A 19,967-nucleotide genomic window follows, 5' to 3' on the forward strand; every position below is an offset into this window, starting at 1 on the left:
GACCCGTCTACTCCAAGGGGTGGGTGGCCGAGGTCACCTAAGGTCAAAGCGAAATGTCCTCCACTTAGCTCAGGCCCTGAGGGAAGGAGTGAGTGGGAGAACGAAGGAGAGGGGGGAAGGAGATACGAGGGGGATTTGTGTCCTGTTCCTTTGTTGTTATTGTTGTTCTACGCTGGGCGCTAATGGTGTGGTAACACTTAGACTGTCTGGTCACTATTTGCTCGTGGCGTCAGGGTCGAGGGGTTAAAAGCAAGCCTGCCCCCGTTTTTGAAAAGGAGAGTGATGGAGGGAGAGGGCTCGTCACGCTGCCAGAGCGCCTGACGGAGCGCAGAGAAAGTGCCGGCCCTTTTGGTTTCTCTGCCTCTTCTCCCACTCCTTTCTTTTTCTTCCTTTGACGCTCTCTCCCCTCGTAATCTGTTTCTTTCTTTTTTCTCCACTCAGCCACCATCTCTCCTCCTCTGTGGCGCTGTGTGTGCTCATGTTAAGGATTCTTGTCTGACCTTTGACTGCCTCCATGTATAGTAGAAGGGTGTTGGAGTTGGTGCTCCAGAACACACTACCCCCCTGGGCCCCATGTCAGCAGGAAGAGCCAGGGACAGAGAAGAATACCACGAGAGAGATGGAGAAGAGGGAAACAGACGACCTGCCAACCTGCACACTTTTTGCGTACCATGCAGGCAATTTGAAGTCAAAGTACGCTGGTACGAAAAGCACCCCTAAAATAAGAATATGGTGTAATTGCAGACTGCAATTTGGGGCGTTTCTTGATGTGCGTGCTCCTTGATATCAGGAAATCGGTCAGTTCCGGTGTTATGAGACTAATGGTTTTTCGACACAGATTTGTTTTCATAACAGGTTAGGATAACTAGCGTGACATGTTAGGATAGTTAACGTGGCCGGCATCAATGGGTGTAACTTGACATAAAGAAACGGCGATGTAAAAAAATAACGCCCCTAATTGCACTAATACTTTCCTTCCCAGGAAGTTATGTTAGACTGTTAGTCCTATGTTAATGAATCAATTCTTCATCTGTCATCTTGATATCGCTAGATGTCAACAGTAGGCTGCTAATGATGTGATTATAGTCAGTTCACCAACGGCAACAAGGCATGTTGAATGAATGGTAGTCTAGTAGTCAGACTGAACTTGATGGATGAGGTCAGGGATGGAGATCTGGAACTGGCTCATATTGGCCTAGTTCAGTTGTTTCATATTCTAAATAGCCTACAGTCAGCTCGACTACCGCAGTCAGCTAGACTACTACATTGCATCCAGTAATTGAATTATTCAAATGTTTTATTTTCTCCCCAAGCAAAATGAAGCCAGTTTACATTTTCACTAGACTATCCACATAGACACCCATTAATGAGAATAATCTTTTCCCCTAAATTGAATCTATAAAAAATTGCAAGTGTCAATGAAACCACCTCAATTTAGTAGGGTGTCCAATCAATAACGCATCTTTTTACCAACAGGTATAATAACATAATTGTGTAAATAATCCTAAAAGAAAACCAATGGTCCAAACCTCACCTCCATATCACAATCCGTTCAAAAGTTATTGTGGTTTTTACCCTTGTAGGGTGGCCAGAATTAGGGTGATTTTAAATCAATGGAAAGAAAGTGGTGAACATTTTGGAAAATGTTATCACGTCATCTAGGTTGGATTCTGTGCGAGAATTAAGGCTCCTGGCTACCTGACAGGCTCACTTTCCCGGCTTTCTTCTCGAATCCGCAGGACATAAAAATATAGAAGTAAGATGGATATGGATTTTGAGACATGACATTAAGTTACGAAATCCAACTTTTTTATGTCATGTTTCAGAAATACCAGAACATGAATAATCATATTTGTCTTGGTAAAATGTATTTTATAACATAAGGAAGTGAAATTTCAGCACCAACGTGCTAGGCAGAGTGGGTGGAAACCCTACACAAGACCTCTGTGTTGGCTACATTGTTTGATATAATTTAAGACTCTAGGTTTCAGGAAATGGCAGTTACATGTTTTTCAAAATTGCAAGATTTTCCAACTTCCTGCGAGGGAAGTTGACTGACCCCCTCCAGGCCTCTCCCTACCCAACCTTAGGGTCTACATCAGCACCACCTTGTCAGAAACTTTTAGGGAGAGACCAATATTGTACATTTAGACACATTTTTAGTTAGCTCTGAAGCAAAACCAATTACCAAGTACCCATAACAGTCTACCATTCCTAGTGAGCCAGTCTTCTGCCAACATCATTTATTAGGCTAAAAAAGGTGCACTTGCCTTTGATTTGAGCAGTGTGGGTGTCGTGCCACCGTGCTGAAGTGGTACAATTCTCAATGTTGGAAAAAGTATCCAATTGTCATACTTGAGTAAAAGTAAAGATATATATATATCTTAATCAAGTGAAAGTCACCCAGTAAAATAGTACTTTAATGAAAATCTAAAAGTATTTTGTTTCTAAATATACTTAAGTAAACCAGATAGCACAATATTTTTTGTTGTTGTTGACAGATAGCCAGGGGTGTACTCCAACACATAGACATACTTTACAAACAAAGCATTTGTGTTTAGTGAGTCCGCCAGATCAGAGGCAGGAGGATGACCAGGGATGTTCTCTTGATAAGTGTGTGAATTGGACCATTTTCATGTCCTGCTAAGCGTTCCAAATGTAACGAGTACTTTTGAGTGCCAGGGAAAATGTGTGGAGTAAAAAGTACATTATTTTCTTTAGGAATGTAGTGAAGTAAAAGTAAACGTTGTACTTTAAAGTATTTTTAGGTACTTTACACAACTGAAAATTCTTCATTGTTGGCAGGTTTTAGACAAGGAAAGGCGGACAGATTGAAAATGAAAAGATGGCAAGATGGTCTGTGAAATTCCTTCAGTACAGACTGAGAGAGAGCAGGACACAGACAGATATACAGAGTAGGGTGCTTGATATGTGTGTAGTGGGGAATCCTGGCACATGCCCCTGGCTCAGTCACCTGTGCTGGGCCTACTCTGCTCTGGGCTCCACACGTCACGCCTCATTACCACACCACCTGACGTATGGTCAGTGTGCCCATTCAAACAGGGCTCTGTGTAACTTGTGTGTGTAACTTGGCTTGACCTCTCTCCAAAGCCATTAGCTGAAATCTGGCCTTTCCTCCCAGGCAGTTTTTGATCCCCATCTACCTTCTCTCTCTGACTCTGTTAGGGTATTAGAACTGGACTCAAATCATCACCCTCCTCTTTGTGCCACAGGCACCTTTTCTCTGTGTGTATGTTAGAGTTGCCTGGTTAATGTTGTTAACCCTGCTGTCTTCACCTCTGGTTGAGATGTTTGAGCATGTAACTATGTGTGAGACTGAGAGCATGTGACTGTGTGTATGTTTTTAGGCCTGGTAAGTGTTGAGAATACTGTTTCCTGTCCTTTCCACACTTTTTAAAGTGCTGAGTCGTCATGTCTGTGTTTTGACAGTGTGTTGTGTGTCTAAAACTTTTTTTTTGTGTATCTTTTTTATACAGGTGTTGGGTCTACCACTGTGGTGGCGTTCTCTGCCTTCCTGAATGGGCCGTATCCACCAGCAGACCTGACTGGAGACGTGGCCGTATCTTACAGCTCTCCTACAGGTACACACACTGACAACCTCTTAAACACGTCGGAAACATATCACACTTGCCTCATCTCTCTCATGAATTGATGCTTTTAGGTTTCCCTGTCTGTGACTTATCTTACAGTAAGTCCATAGAAGACCTGACTTCTGGCTGTAACAGCTCTGACATCTGGCCTTAACAGCTCTGACGTATGTCTGTAACGAGACGGACTGACAGTAACAGTGCTGACATGTCTGTAACGAGATGGACTGACAGTAACAGTGCTGATAGCTGGCTATAACAGTGCTGACATCTAGCTGTAGCAGCTCTGTACCCTTTAAAACCACTGAATGGGTAACAGCGGACTGAACTCAGCACTGTATCCATCGAAGCATCTGGTTCCAGGCAGTATGTATTTCTGGAAGACATTACTCTCCCCTCGAACCAACAAAACCCCTCTTTATTTCAATTAAAATGTCATGGGTTTTATTATTTCACTTGATTCAAAGCGGCTCACTAAAAAGCGGCATTTATACTATTGTTTCCCTTGGACTGTCTGTGTTGGCAGCGCCTTGTGGAAAGGTTCCCTGAAAGCACATTAAATGTGAAATGGCTTGGAAATATCGAGGCATTTTTTTTATTTTATTGTGATGCTAAAAATAGCGGGGGTGGAAAGAGAGGAGCCTGGAGTTTTTCACAGGGCCTTCCAGCGACGGCTGCCCTGTGTTTTGATCAGTAAGACATTACTTAGATCACAGTAACAGAGAGAAGAGATGTCCTGACAGCAGGGGTATTAGGGATGGCTACACACACACACACACACACACACACACACACACACACACACACACACACACACACACACACACACACACACACACCTGTGGATATATGACTGTTTAGTGGACTATATTTCTTTCTGTGTGGATGTGTTAGCCCAGTGGCTAGGTGTTAGACAGAGCAGTGTTAATCTCCATTAGCACTCTCCTCCACTCCTCTCCTCTGAATGCCTGGCTGGAATGGGAGGAATGCAGCCGTCTATACTGGGGCTTTCTCTCCTGCCGCTGCACCCAGAGGCAACGATTACAACTCAAAAATTCTCTGTTACTGTCTACTCTCCTTTTCCTAGAGCCCATCAAAGGGATTTGCAGTAGTGCTCTCACTGTCCACAAATGAATGTAGTAGGGCCATGTTGGGGGCCATCCGCTTTCTCAATCACTTAGTTGACATTCATTTTTAATCACACCAGCCTCTACGTGTTTTGTGTTTGTTTGTGTGCATATCTGTCCATATCCCCTCTATCTGTATATTTGTCTTGTTTTCTGCTCCATTTGACCTGTGCTAAATCTCTGCCCCGCTCTCCTCTCCTCTCCTTTCCTCGGCAGCCAATGTGGCTCCACCCAGAGAGAAGGGGAGAGAGGTGGCTGCCTTTCATCACCGCTAACAAAGCGTGAAATACACAAGCACAGCACCGGGGGCATGCTGCAGTTTAATAGTCAATCTGGCCCTCATTGACTGTGCTGTTAGACTGCTCGAGGAATCAGTGGCACATGATTCAGTGTAGAGCTCATTCCTCAGTCATTGAAACCCATTCAGCACCACCTTGAGTCCTCCAGCATTTAATTAACTTCACTCACTGTCAAACGAATTACTGTGTAGTTGATTGTGTGTCATTGATTATGTCAATAACAGAGGTTTAGCAGATTTTTTTTTTTTTTTTTTAAGAATGTGCACTTTTTTTCTCTCTCAATTGAATCATTATAGAATGAATCCGTCCACAGCTGGCTGATAATGTGTTTTGCAGACTAGAACCATTTTGTCTCCTGAATTGATGTTAAACTGAGTGTGCTTGGCTGGTTGTCGGTTATTCTTGGCCGTCTGTAGCTACAGTAGTCGATGTCTCTGTTTTTAGACTGTCTGTATTCTGTCAGTCTGGTACTTAAGCCTAGAAGGTCTGTTCTGTTATTCTGTCTGTCTCATTGTCTATTGTTAGTCTCAAGCCTGCTGTCTGTGTCTAAGGTAGAGCCTTTGCCTTCTGAGCACACATTTAATAAAAGAGACCGACAGTGACTGTGATGACTTATGTGTGGATGGGGTGCATCAAGATTTGTTGGCATCATCATTCAGCAATCAACAGGAGTTTACTTTCACCTGTTCAGTTCTTCATTTGGTGCAGATAATGAAGACGCGAGGAGAGGACTCCACTTTCCAGAGAGATGAGAACAGGGAGACGAGAGAGGTGGAACGGAGTGGAGGAGGGAGAGACTAAAGCAGGGGATGAAGTAGTGAGGGAGGGATGAAGGGAGGGGGTGAAAGGGGGTAGGGGTGTGTGTAAAGTGAATGAGTGGGCTCCAGTGTTTACGTGCCCTAGGCCAAGGCCCTTTAAAGTGACTGTGTTGTGTTTGTGTTTCCCCTGCTTTGCTGCTGGCCCATATGAAAGAGCTGAACCCTGCAGGTAAGTAGACTGGGCTCTGCCCTGGGAAGCACAGGAAGAGCCCACAGCCCACTGTTTATGTTCCCCCGTAACTCGATATAGCTAGACACACACACACACACACACACACACACACTTTCAAATACACACTTTTGGTTACACGTACTGTACAAATGGGCACACCACGTACACATGCAGACACTTATGCACTTGTATGTACTAGCTCCCACACACATACACAGACTACATATTACAGCTAAATAGTTGGGTGTCTAGTTCTGAGTAGCGTTTGTTTATTTCTGTCTGTCCGTGCCTCTGTCTGTTCATTATGTGCTGTGATACAGTAGATGTCCTCCCTTTGATCAGTGACACACACACACACAGATGTTTCATCGCATCGATGACATCATTACAGCTGCACAATGAACAGGATCCCTTACGGTCGCCCTGGGGTCAAATAAACAGAGTGGTCAGAGAGACTTGACACACTCAGTGAGATATCATGCCGTATGACTAGTGCTGGTGTAATCAGGCTGCTGAGGTTCCAGACTACTTCCATTATCCATTGAGAGAGGATGATTGACAGCACATGTTGCTGGGTGTGCTTAAAAACAACGATTTTAGGGAAAAATAATATTACATACAAGATATTCATATTCAACTTTGGAGAAAAGTAGCCCACTCTCATAACTACTACAGAAACCCTCATAGGCCTCATATCTACCAGTGACCCCATAGTGAGGTCAGGTGTGTCGACCATGAGTTGGCAACAGAGGGCAACAATGACAGCTCAGGTGAGACAATACACACACACATGGCCCATGAAAGTAAATCACAGTGGCGAGTGAGGGTCGTAACTCTGCCGTGGCTGCCTGAGAATACACAGGGGGTGTCTGGGATACGGTGTGTGAAGAGGTGGGACCAGTTTAGATTTACAGGCAGGACGTCCCCCTCTTCCTAAACACACACACTGTTTCTTTAGAGAGTGCCGACTAGTCAATGGCGGCTGGGGACCTGAAAGGGGAAAATGTTTCCCCGAGTCCTTTCTGGTCTCAGTCTTCTCTCTTACTATCATTCCTTCTCACTCCTTTCTTTTCTCCCTCCAGCTTTTTCCTTCATCCTCAGTCAGTCCCCTCTACACCCCCCCCCCCCCTCATTCTTTCAACCACACCTCTCATTGATGGCAGGATATTTATTTTAGCTGATCCTATAGCAATTGGGATTAGTTGCCCATTGAAAACATTTGAAGATCCTTTAACCATCAATATTCTAGTAGTTTAAAGGCCAACAGTGTGTCTGTGGTCAAACGTCCTCTCGATTCGACACCCTTCAATTACCTCAATATGAGTTTTCACAGTGAAGATGCTTTTAAAAAGCCATGTCTACAGGTCACAGAAAAACACAATGACAAAAAAAGAGAGCGAAAGAGGGAGAAAAGAAAAGGGGGGGAAAGAGGAAGCGAAGGAAGGATAACTGAAGAGAGGGACATAGAGAGAACACTGTGTCTATACTCTGGGTCCCTAAGGTTGTGATTTTGCTCCATTATATTAGTGTTTGTTGCTACATGAGCCAGGGCGATGTAAAGCCCCTACAGTACACAGCTTAGGTTACCTGGCCAGACATAACAGCAAAGGATTATACTCGCACTGGCTAGCGATGGGCCTGGCCCGCTACTGGAAAAGACCCTGGCTTTCTCTTCTCTACACTTCATTCTTTCTCGCCTCTCAGCTCTCTTCCTCGAGAGCGAGCGACTCTTGCACTGTTTTCGCTCTATTGCGCTATGCCTCGTCTTGAATGCTTTTTCTCTTTCATTCCCTTTCCGTCTTGTCTTTCTATTAATCGCTCTCTCTTGCTCTCTTTATCACCTTTCCCTCTTTCCCTATTTCTCTTTTCTCTCTTGTGAAAGGATGGAAAAGGGAATTTCCCCCCGAGCAGTCTCTCGCTCTCTGTTATTCCAGCCAGGGTTCTGGCCAGCTCAGCATCGTCAGCCAACTCTGGAAGAGTTATTGTTGGCCACCTCGGCCTGTAATGCTCCCCAGTGCTGTTTTAGGAGTTCCCTTAACTAGAGATCCTCCAAAAACATCCACAACTCGCTTATTTGAGATGTTTGTGAGTCTCACTCACAGATTTTTTTTAATTGTATTTTTTTAACCTTTCAACGAGCCCTTCCTGGTTAAATAAGATTTGAAATCTCTTTTTCAAGAGCGTCCTGGCCAAGATGGGCAGCACCAAGTCATTACACAATTAAAGTAAGACAACATGAAAAACTACAAGTAATCTAGTAAAAACCATAGAATTCAAAAGAGCATAACAAAATCTTAAAACAGCAAATTAAAAACATTGACAGGTCAGGGAATCAGTCTCAATCCTTCATCAGTGATTTAAAAACAACAATCGGGACAAGTTCTTCCAGTTTAAAAGTATTTTGTAAGGCGTTCCAAGCCGATGGCGCAGAGTACATAAAAGCCCTTTTACCAAATTCAGTTCGGACATTTGGAACAGTTAGCAGGATAAAGTCCTGCGAACGAAGAGAGTACCCACCATGTTTCTGAACAATAAAAATGGCAAAATAAAATGGTAGTAAACCCCAAAATGGCTTTGTAAATAAAAGTATGCCAGTGACTGAGCCTACGAGTGACTAGAGAAGGCCAGCCAACCCTGGTATACAAAATGCAGTGGTGCGTCAGGGTTTTGCAGTTTAAAATAAATCTCAATGTGCCATGGTAAAGGCTGTCAATTGATCTCAAACACTGAGCGGAAGCATTCACATATAAAACATCCCCATAGTCTAGTAAAGGCATGCATGTAGCTGATACTAGCCTCCTGGCTTCAAAAGAAAAACCAGCCTTATTCCTAAAATAAAAACTTTGGATTACATTTTTTTGTAAGTTGTTGAAAATGCAATTTAAAAGACAGGCCATTGTCAATTAAAATTCCAAGATATTTATATGAGGTTAGTCTCAATCGCATTGCCCTGACAGGTAGTAATAGGTGAAAGGTTCAGAGATCTATTTCTTGATTTAGAAAACACCATTAGTTTAGTTTTGTCAGTATTGAGGAGAAGCTTCAATTGACACAAGGTATGTTGAACAGTATAAAAAGCAGTTTGCAAGTTCCGGAATGCTTTTGTGAGAGACAAGGAACAACAACACATAACAGTATCATCAGCATAAAAGTGAAGTTGCGCATTTTGCAAATTTTGTCTAAATTACTTATATAAATAGTGAATAAGAGGGGACCAAGAACAGAGCCCTGGGGCACACCATTAGACAGACAATTTTAACAGACATGAGCCCGTCAAATTGAGTGCTATCAGACCGATAGTTAGCAAACTATGCAACTGCATGCTCCGAAAGACCTACACTCAACAATCTCTGCCTTTAGTATAGCATGATCAACTGTATCAAAAGCCTTAGAGAGATCAATAAAAAGTCAAGGGCTTCAGTGATATCATTGAAATCCTTCATGGCTGCTGTAATTGTGCTATGCTTCTTCCCAAAGTCCGATTGGTACATTGATAAAATAGAGTTAGTTTCAAGTATTTTCACCAGGGGTGACAGCTTTGAGATTGGCCTATTTTTTTTATTCTTTATTTAACCAGGTAGGCTAACTGTGACCTGGCCAAGATAAAGCAAAGCAGTGTGACACGAACAACAACACAGAGTTACACATGGAATAAACATACATACAGTCAATAATACAATAGAAAAAGTCTATATACAGTGTGTGCAAATGAGGTAGGATAAGGGAGGTAAGGCAATGAATAGACCATAGTGGTGAAATAATTGCAATATAGCAATTAAACACTGGAGTGATAGATGTGTGCAAGTAGAGATACTGGGGTGTAAAGGAGCAAAGTAAATAAAATAAATAGCCCATCCCCATACTGTTATTTACAGATGTGCTATGTACAGGTACAGTTATCTGTGAGCTGCTCTGACAGCTGGTGCTTAAAGCTAGTGAGGGAGATATGAGTCTCCAGCTTCAGTGATTTTTGCAGTTTGTTCCAGTCATTGGCAGCAGAGAACTGGAAGGAAAGGCGGCCAAAGGAGGAATTGGCTTTGGGGGTGACCAGTGAAATATACCTGCTGCAGCGTGTGCTACGGGTGGGTGCTGCTATGGTGTCCAGTGAGCTGAGATAAGGCGGGGCTTTACCTAGCAAAGGCTTATAGATGACCTGGAGCCAGTGGGTTTGGCGACGAGTATGAAGCGAGGGCCAGCCAATGAGAGCATACAGGTCACAGTGGTGGGTAGTATATGGGGCTTTGGTGATGAAACGGATGGCACTGTGATAGACTGCATCCAATTTGCTGAGTAGAGTGTTGGAGGCTATTTTGTAAATGACATTGCCAAAGTCAAGGGTCAGTAGGATAGTCAGTTTTATGAGGGTATGTTTGGTAGCATGATTGAAGGATGCTTTGTTGTGAAATAGGATGCCAATTCTAGAATTCATTTTGGATTGGAGATGCTTAATGTGAGTCTGGAAGGAGAGTTTACAGTCTAACCAGACACCGAGGTATTTGTAATTGTCCACATATTCTAAATCAGAACCGTCCAGAGCAGTGATGCTGGATGGATGGGCAGGTGTGGGCAGCGATCAGTTGAAGAGCATGCATTTAGTTTTACTTGCATTTAAGAGCAGTTGGAGGCCACGGAAGGAGAGTTGTAATGCATTGAAGCTCATCTGGAGGTTTGTTAACACAGTGTCCAAAGAAGGGCCAGATGTATACAGAATGGTGTCGTCTGCGTGGATCAGAGAATCACCAGAAGCAAGAGCGACATCATTGATGTATACAGAGAAAAGAGTCCGCCCGAGGATTGACCCCTGTGCACCCCCATAGACTGCCAGAGGTCTGGACAGCAGGCCCTCCGATTTGACACACTGAACTCTGCCTGAGAAGTAGTTGGTGAACCAGGCGAGGCAGTCATTTGAGAAACCAAGGCTGTTGAGTCTACCGATAAGAATGTGGTGATTGACAGAGTCAGGTCGATGAATACAGCTGCACAGTATTGTCTCTAATTGATGGCGGTTATGATATCGTTTAGGATCTTGTGCGTGGCTGAGGTGCACCCATGGCCAACTCGAAAACCAGATTGCATTGCGGAGAAGGCACGGTGGGTTTCGAAATGGTCAGTGATCTGTTTGTTAACTTGGCTTTCAAAGACCTTAGAAAGGCAGGGTAGTATAGATACAGGTCTGTATCAGTTTGGTTCTATGTCCGCGGCAGCCTTCCAGTCTTTGGGGATCTCAGACGATACGAAAGAGAGGTTGAACAGGCTAATAGGGGTTGCAACATTTTTGGCTGATCATTTTAGGAGAGGGTCCAGATTGTCTAGCCCGGCTGATTTCTAGGGGTCCAGATGTTGCAGCTCTTTCAGAATATCAGCTATCTGGATTTGGGTGAAGGAGAAATGGGGAGGCTTGGGCAAGTTTCTGTGGGGGGTACAGGGCTGTTGACCAGGGTAGGGGAAGCCAGGTAGAAAGCATGGCCAGCAGTAAAAAAATTATTGTTGAAATTCTCAATTATCGCGGATTTATCGGTGGTGACAGTGTTTCCTAGCCTCAGTGCAGTGGGCAGCTGGGAGGAGGTGGTCTTATTCTCCATGGACTTTACAGTTTCCCAGAACTTTTTGGAGTTTGTGCTACAGGATACAAATGTGTTTTTGAAAAAGCTAGCCGTTACTTTCCTAACTGCCTGTGTATATTGGTTCCTAACTTCTCTGAAAAGTTTCATATCGCGGGGGCTATTTGATGCTAATGCAGTACGCCACAGGATGTTTTTGTGCTGGTCAAGTGCAGTCAGATCTGGAGTGAACCAAGGGCTAGATCTGTTCCTGGATTTACATTTTTTTGAATGGGGCATGCTTATTTAAGATGGTGAGGAAAGCACTTTTAAACTTCTTATGGCTTAGATCCCTCTAACGGGATTGATATGACAACAACCAGTGAAAGTGCAGGGCACCAAATTCAAAACAACAGAAATCTCATAATTAAAATTCCTCAAACATAGAAGTACACAATTTTAAAGATAAACTTGTTGTTAATCCCACCACAGTGTCCGATTTCAAAAAGGCTTTACGACGAAAGCACATCAAACGATGTTAGGTCTGCACCTAGTCACAGAAAAACACAGCCATTTTTTTCAGCCAAAGAGAGGAGTCACAAAAAGCAGAAATAGAGATAAAATTAATCACTAACCTTTGATGACCTTCGTCAGATGACACTCATCGGACTTTGTTACACAATGCATGTATGTTTTGTTCGATAAAGTTCATATTTATATCCAAAAATCTCAGTTTACATTGACGCGTTATGTTCAGTAATGTTTTGCTTCTAAAACATCCGGCGAAAGTTCAGACGAAAAGTCATATTACAGTTCGGAGAAACATGTCAAACGAAGTATAGAATCAATCTTTTTGGATGTTTTTATCATAAATCTTCAATAATGTTCCAACCGGAGAATTCCTTTGTCTGTAGAAATGCAATGGAACAGAGAGCACGCATGATCAGGTCATGTCGCTCTGGCATACCTCTGACTCATTCATCTCCCATTCCCCTCTCCTTCACAGGAGTAGCATCAAACAAGGTGATGACATCTAGCGGAAGCCTTAGGAAGTGCAATATGACCCCGTAGACACTGTATATTCGATAGGCAATGATTTTTTTTCTCCGGTTTTTGCCTGCCATATGAGTTTTGTTATACTCACAGACATAATTCAAACGTCGGAGTGTTTTCTATCCAAATCTACTAATAATATGCATATATTAGCAACTGTGCCTGAGTAGCAGGCAGTTTACTCTGGGAACCTTATTCATCCAAGCTACTCAATACTGCCCCCAGCAATAAGTTATTTTATTTATTTATTCTTTATTTTACCAGGTAAGTTGACTGAGAACACGTTCTCATTTGCAGCAACAACCTGGGGAATAGTTACAGGGGAGAGGAGGAGGATGAATGAGCCAATTTTAAACTGGGGATTATTAAGTGACCGTGATGGTTTGAGGGCCAGATTGGGAATTTAGCCAGGACACCGGGGTTGACAACCCTACTCTTACAATAAGTGCCATGGGATCTTTAATGACCTCTTAGAGTCAGGACACCCTGTAGTGGCTTCCTTTCGTCTTTACCATAGCCACTGCCCAAGTCTGAAGCGGGGTTGTTTGGTACGCGTCAAGAGTTTGACGTCCAAAAATGTATGACATCAAAGAATCAGAGGTGCATGTGATTCTAAGATGGAGCACTGTGTGTGTGTGTGTGTGTGTTTCACTCAGTCGCCTCAAGGAGCAGACAGAGTTTATTGATAGGTCTCTGTAAGATATTGGTCTTAGTCTTAACCATGACGCTCCGGACAAGACCTTTGGCCCCTGGCAAAGCCTCCACCACACGCCCCATTAGCCAGGAGTTCCTTGGGGCGGTGTCATCGACGATGACCACGAGGTCACCAGGACTGAAGTTTCTCTTAGTTTTGTTCCACTTGTTCCGCTCCTGCATAAGTGGAAGATACTCCCTGATCCATCTCTTCCAGAAGAGGTCAGTGATATATTGTACTTGCTTCCATCTCCTTCGTGTGTATAAGTCGCTTCTCTGGAATAGTCCTGGTGGCAGGACTGGCTTAGCTTTCAGATGAAGCAGATGGTTCGGAGTCAGGGGTTCTAGATCATTAGGGTCATTTGTTACAGTAGTGATTGGTCTGTCGTTCATAATCGCCTCAACTTCACACAAGGCGGTCTGCAAAGCCTCATCATCCAGTACTTGCTCTTTAAGGACTGAATAGAGGATCTTTTTCACCAGTCGGATCAACCTCTCCCATACCCCCCCATGGTGGGCTCCAGAGGGAGGGTTGAATGACCATGTCACTCCTTCCTTCAGTAATTCATTTTGAATCTTGCTGTGATCCAGCTCTTTCATAGCTTCCCCTAGCTCTCTGTGTGTTCCAACAAAGTTGGTGCCATTGTCTGTTCTGATACTTGTTACTGGGCCCCTTCGACAGATGAACCTGCGCAGGGCATTGATGCAGGAATCAGTATCCAGATAACTAGCAACTTCTAGATGGACAGCTCGACTCACAAGGCAAGTACAGATCACACCATACCGCTTCACATGAACGCGGCCTCGCTTCACCTCTATGGGGCCGAAGTAATCTATGCCCACATGGGTGAAAGGCGGCAAATCAGGTGACACCCGATCTTGTGGAAGGTCGGCCATCTTCTGTTCTCCAGCTCTAGCTTGCATCCGCCTGAAAAAGACACAGCTCTTAAGGATCTTCCTTGCTAAAGAGTTGGCACAGGGTATCCAATATCGCTGGCGAAGTCTAGAAAGCATGTGACCTCTCCCAGAGTGGCCAACCTGATCATGGATATGGAGTAAGATCAGTCTAGAGATGTAGGAGTCTTTTGGCAGGATCATAGGATTCTTTAGTTCCGTAGGCATAGCAGCTTTGCTTATCCTTCCTCCTACTCTCAGAATGCCATTGTCAACAATTGGATCAAGCTTACAGATTGAGCCACTGCTCTTGGCACATTGTTTTCCTTTCACAACTAGTGCAATTTCTTGTTTAAAGTGCTGTCGTTGTTCAAATCGGATGATGACCTTTTCTGCTTCATCTAGGTCATCCACAGACAGACTTTCTTTTCCAAACATCAGTTTGAACTTGTCAATTTGTTCCTTCAGTGAGTTTGTCAGACTCTGATCTGAATCAGTTTGAGAGAGAATTTTCCTTTTCTGGCTTAACTGTAGAAGACGTTTCTTCAGTTTCAGCATCCAGGCAACTGCTTTCTTCAAGCTGTTCCATGTTGAATAGTACTCAATCAGTTTGCTGGTTGGACTCTTTTCTTCCACACTTGTACTGTTTACGATTACGTCTTCCCTCACCTCTGGATCATCCGGAGGGATGGAGTTAAGCTCCTCGGGACTTTCGGCCATTGAGTTTCTGGTTTCTCCAGGAATTCTGGTCCATTGCGCCATCTCTTTGAGTTCAGGAACATTTCAACATGTAATCCTCTTGAGGCATCATCGGCTGGGTTGTGTTTGGAGTTCAAATACCTCCACTGTTTTGCTTTCGATAGGTCACGGATCATAGCAACCCTATTAGCCACAAAGGTATGGAATCTTTTGGTATCACTGCGGATGTATTTTAGCACAGACTGGCTGTCAGTCCAAAAAGTTGACTCCTCAAGTTCAATCTGGAGCTCCAACCTTAACATCCTGTCCACTCGCGCTGCCAATGTTGCTGCAGCAAGTTCCAGTCTGGGGATTGTCATCTGCTTGAGTGGAGTCACCCTTGATTTCCCCAGTATGAATGCAATGTGAACCTTTTCCGTACCGTTTGTGAACCTAAGGTAGCTTCCGTGCCATAACCTTGTTCACTTGCATCACTTGCATCAGGCTTCATACACCTGTCTATCTGGAATCTGGAGAGCTGGTCCAGCTCTGAGAGCCATCTCTGCCATGAAATAGAGTGTTCTTCAGGGATGACTTCGTCCCATCCACACTTTAGCTTGCAGAGCACTTGAAGAATTTGCTTTGCCTTTAATACAAATGGGGCGAGGAAACCTAATGGATCATAAATATAGCTGACAGTTGAGAGAATACCTCTTCTTGTAAGGGGTCTGTTCTTGACAGTGACTCTGAAGGTAAACGCATCACTTTCAATGTTCCATCGGATTCCAAGTGCTCTTTCAACAGGCAGCTTTTCTCTGTCCAGGTCCAGTTCCTTTATCTGCTTGGCTTTGTGTTCATCAGGGATAGAAGCCAGCATAGTGCGGCTGTTGCTGACCCACTTGGTCAATTTGAACCCACCCTGAGAGCACACAACCCTGAGGTTTTTTGTGAGGGCTATGGCTTGTTCTTCTGTGGCCACTGACTTGAGGCAGTCATCAACATAGAAGTTGGACTTGACTGTTTGAATCACCTCTTCATTGTACCTCTCACAGTTGTCTTTCGCAGTGCAAAGTTTGCACAACTTGGAGAGGATATAGCACCGAAAAGATGAACCTTCATTCTGTACTCCTCCAATCTTTTGTTAGTATCACCGTCCGGCCACCATAGGAATCGCAGGAAGTCTAAGTCATCTTCATGGACACGTACTTGATTGAACATTCCTTTGATGTCTGCCATCATGGCAATGTGCTCTAGCCGAAATCTTAGCAAGACTCCTATAAGCATGTTTGCCAGGTCAGGGCCTTGAAGGAGTTCACTGTTAAGAGATGTACCTTTATAGGATGATGAACAGTCAAACACTACTCGTATCGTTCCTTTGCGCTTATGGTGAACGCCGTGGTGTGGTATGTACCATACCTTGCCTTTCTCTCTGAGGAGCTGTTCTTGTGGTACCTTCTCAGCGTAACCTTTTGTTATCATCTCTTCCATGAAGCCTTTGTACTCTGCAGCGTAACCTTTGTCCTTCTTGAACTTCCTGATAATATTTAGAGCCCGCTGCTTTGCCATGTCACGATTGTTTGGCAGGACTACATCTTTTTTGCGAAAGGGCAACGGTAAGTAGTAGTGATGGTCTTTGAGGGTTATGGAGCTTGATACGATCTCCATAAACCTACGATCCTCAGCTGACATCTCACTTTTCTCTTCATACCCTCTCTCAGGGAAGTCATGGTTGTACTGATTTACAAGAAGAACCCCCAGGTCAGCCATTGAGATACGATTGGCCATCACCGTAGGATGCCCAGATTCTTCTGCCATGGTACAATTGTTAAGAGGACCGTTCATCACCCATCCAAAGAGGGTTTTCACTGCATACGGTCCGTTGCCTTGACTATATATGATTTTCCAGGTTTCCATTGCCTTTGGAGCATTTACGCCAATCAGGAGTTCGACGTCGGCGTCAATTTCCTTCAACTGAACCTCTTTCAGGTATGGCCACCTTTTGAGATCTTTGAGTGGGAATATTTTCTCTTGTCACTGGGATCTTATTTTGGGTGTAGACCTTTTGGTAATGCAAGAAATGTGTCACCTTCCACATTGCCAATCTCTAATCCAGATATCTCAAAGCTCTTGGTAGGACTCTCCTGCCCCATTGTGCGTAGCAGAATTTCAGTCTCACTGCCTTTAGCTTGCAACTGCCTCATGAGTCTCTCCGTACAAAATGTTGCTGAGCTACCAGAATCGAGAAATACATAGGTTAACGTAGACTTGCTTCCATTTGCCATCTTTACTTGAACTGGCACATTCGTAAGTGCACAATCTGTACCGGCCCTGGTATCTTCACCAGCTTCCAGTGAAACAAGAGCACTGCTGACAGTCTCCTCCCGCTTTACTGCTCACCAGCTTCCAGTGAAACAAGAGCACTGCTGACAGTCTCCTCCCGCTTTACTGCTACACCCCTCGTATCTGCCTTCAGATATCTAAATCTCTCTCTTCCTTCGATGTTAGTATAGGATAGTGGGGTGCTTTCTTTGACATTTCTGACAGGTCATCCTTCTTTTACATTCTTTGCTTAAGTGTCCTCTCATCAAACAGCCAAAACAAAGGCCTTCTGATCTCAGAAACTCAACCTTGGCTTCGTGTGGCTGTGCCTTCACCTGTTGGCAGTCGATCAGGAAATGCTCACCAGCGCAAAATACACATGAGATACTGGGAGAATCAGAAGGGTAGGTGCCTGGTTTCTTGACTTTGAATGTTTGTTCTTTTAGAGGTTTTTCAGGGTCACAATCTGCCACTACAGCTACTGCAGTGGCAAAGCTGCTTCCCCTACTCTTGGACTTGAACTGCTGCTTAAAGTCAGCTTCTGTTTTGGTTTTAAAAAAACTTTTGTTGGTCAGGGGATCTTGGATATCTCCGTTCAAAGGATCCTGCAGTATTTTGGCCTGTTTTTCCATGAACGTCACAAGGTCACTGAACTGGGCCCTCGGGTGGCTTCTCTCTAAAATATCACATTCTGTAGACCTCCATTTTTCCCTTAGTTTGTAGGGAAGTTTTGACATTATCAACTTTATGTTGGAGGGAAGATTAAGCTCTTCCATGTTCTGTAGGTCTTGCATAGCGTTACAGCATCCTCTAAGAGTGCATAGCCACCCAGTCCCTTTCCATCATCCGGTTTGATGTTTATCCAGTTCCAAGCTTTTTCCATGTAAGCAGTGGTGACTTTGATTTATTGCCAAAGTGTTCCTTTAACAACCTCTTAGCCTCTGCATAGCCTCTTCTGGCTTCCATATGCAGACAACTACGGACCAGATCCTTGGGCTGACCAGAGGTGTACTGTTCCAGGTAATAGAGCCTATCCTGGTGACTGCTTGTCTTATCTTCTATACCATGCTCAAATGCACGCATAAATGGCCTAAAGTTTAGAGGATCACCATCAAACATAGGTATCTCCCTAACAGGGAGTGTGGCCTGTTTGTGCTGTAGTACAAGGAGGTCAGCAATTTCATTCTGCCTTTGCATGACAGTAGAGAGGTTATCATGGCTGGTATTATGGCTGATACCCGCAGTGTTGATTCTGTGTTGATTGCTAGACCTTGATGTTGGGTGCTGAAGGGTGTGGTTTATGACTGTTTTCTGAATAGGTTTTGATGGCTTTGTGGTTGGTTGTAAAACTCTTTGTAGTGGGGTCTTTGGAACTGCACCTAATGCAGCAAACTCAACAGGTGATGGTTCAGGTTCCTTATAGACCTCGGGTTCCTGGTTCTCAAAATAAGAGTTCATTCCATCTTCTTGGCTTAGAAAATGGGCTGCCACAGCATGGGATTGAGAAGTTGAGTCACTCTCCAGGACCTTCAGTTTGGCATTTATATGCTGCTATGTCTATTTCCAGTGCCATTTTTTCCATCCTAACATTCAGTTGAGCTTTCTCCAGTTCCAATGCATGCTTGTCCTGTAATGATGCTTGGCGAGCTAGTAGAGCTGCTCGTTCTGCCTCTGCTTTTAGGCGTGCGGAGGACACTGAGGAAGCAGTCTTAGAATACTTTGTTTTACTTGATGTTTTTGACACATTGGAAATGCTGTCATGTGGTTCAATGAGCGTTTGTGGCTCGATTTCAGCTTTTTTCCATATTTCCACCTCTTTCAGGAAATGTTCATAAGTTCTCATTCTTGGTTGATAATAGTTAATGCTCTCCTGTTCGTGTTCCTCCTCTGTGACCAGCTCTAGCACAGAATCATGAGCATTCTTAAAGTCATTGAGAATAGCATGAAATGCTTCAAGACTCTCATTCACAGTTTCAATGTTTTCCTCCATCAACAAGAAGGGCTTTTATTTCATTCATTTTACGTGTACACACTCCAAGTTTGCCTCTCCGGGCTGCATAGAGTGAATTTAGATGCTCCTCTGCCCTCTCCAGTGGAGTCTTATTTGGGATTTCATCCTCCATCATTCACTTTTAGTTCACTCAATTTACAATGACACAGTTGTTGGTTTTTGATTGTTAAACGTAATGCCCCTTTAGGCCTCCTTTAATGCTTTAAAACAGTCCTCCATTTCAGCATATTGACCCATTTTGAATTGCACATGTGCAAGTTCGGCATTTTATATGCGTTTTAAACATTTCATCCCATTATCAGTTGTCCCTTTAATGAAGTTTAAACACGCATTTGGCTTTAGATCCTTAGATTGCATTCGTTGCATTGCATTTCCACGTGAGGCCAAATATTAGACATAAGATTAGGCTACATTGTGCGTAGGATCTCAGTGTTACCCAAAGTTAAACTTCTTAATTGTTTTCACAACGCTGTGTTTTGAATTCCATTCCCAAGTTTATCAAACATTCCAATTAAAAGCACGTTTGCGCTTCCATAATATGCATGATCAAACAATCGCATTGATCAGGGCAGCTCATTCATTCGCAGTGGTTACTCACGGCTGGCGATTTCTAGGAGTTCAAATCCTTCCAAGCGAGCTGTCCTTACGATTGGAATGCAATTACAAATACAACAATATCCAGCGTGTGTCCGAACCGGAGATTTCCTTCCGATAGTAATCCTTCACAGAGTTTTTTGACTTGATTGTAGTGGCTT

General features: G+C 43.8%; 1 protein-coding gene across 1 annotated transcript in view; it reads left to right on the forward strand.

Moving 5' to 3' along the window:
• The window catches only part of LOC135520280 (protein PTHB1-like), a 206,580-nt gene that overhangs the window by 32,837 nt on the left and 153,776 nt on the right, over positions 1–19,967 (forward strand). The window contains exon 14 of the mRNA XM_064945705.1: positions 3,498–3,602. Within this exon, the coding sequence (XP_064801777.1) occupies positions 3,498–3,602 (105 nt within the window). The remainder of the gene's footprint in view (positions 1–3,497; positions 3,603–19,967) is intronic.

This window comes from Oncorhynchus masou, chromosome 29 (genome assembly GCF_036934945.1).
Source record: "Oncorhynchus masou masou isolate Uvic2021 chromosome 29, UVic_Omas_1.1, whole genome shotgun sequence".
Taxonomy (NCBI): domain Eukaryota; kingdom Metazoa; phylum Chordata; class Actinopteri; order Salmoniformes; family Salmonidae; genus Oncorhynchus; species Oncorhynchus masou.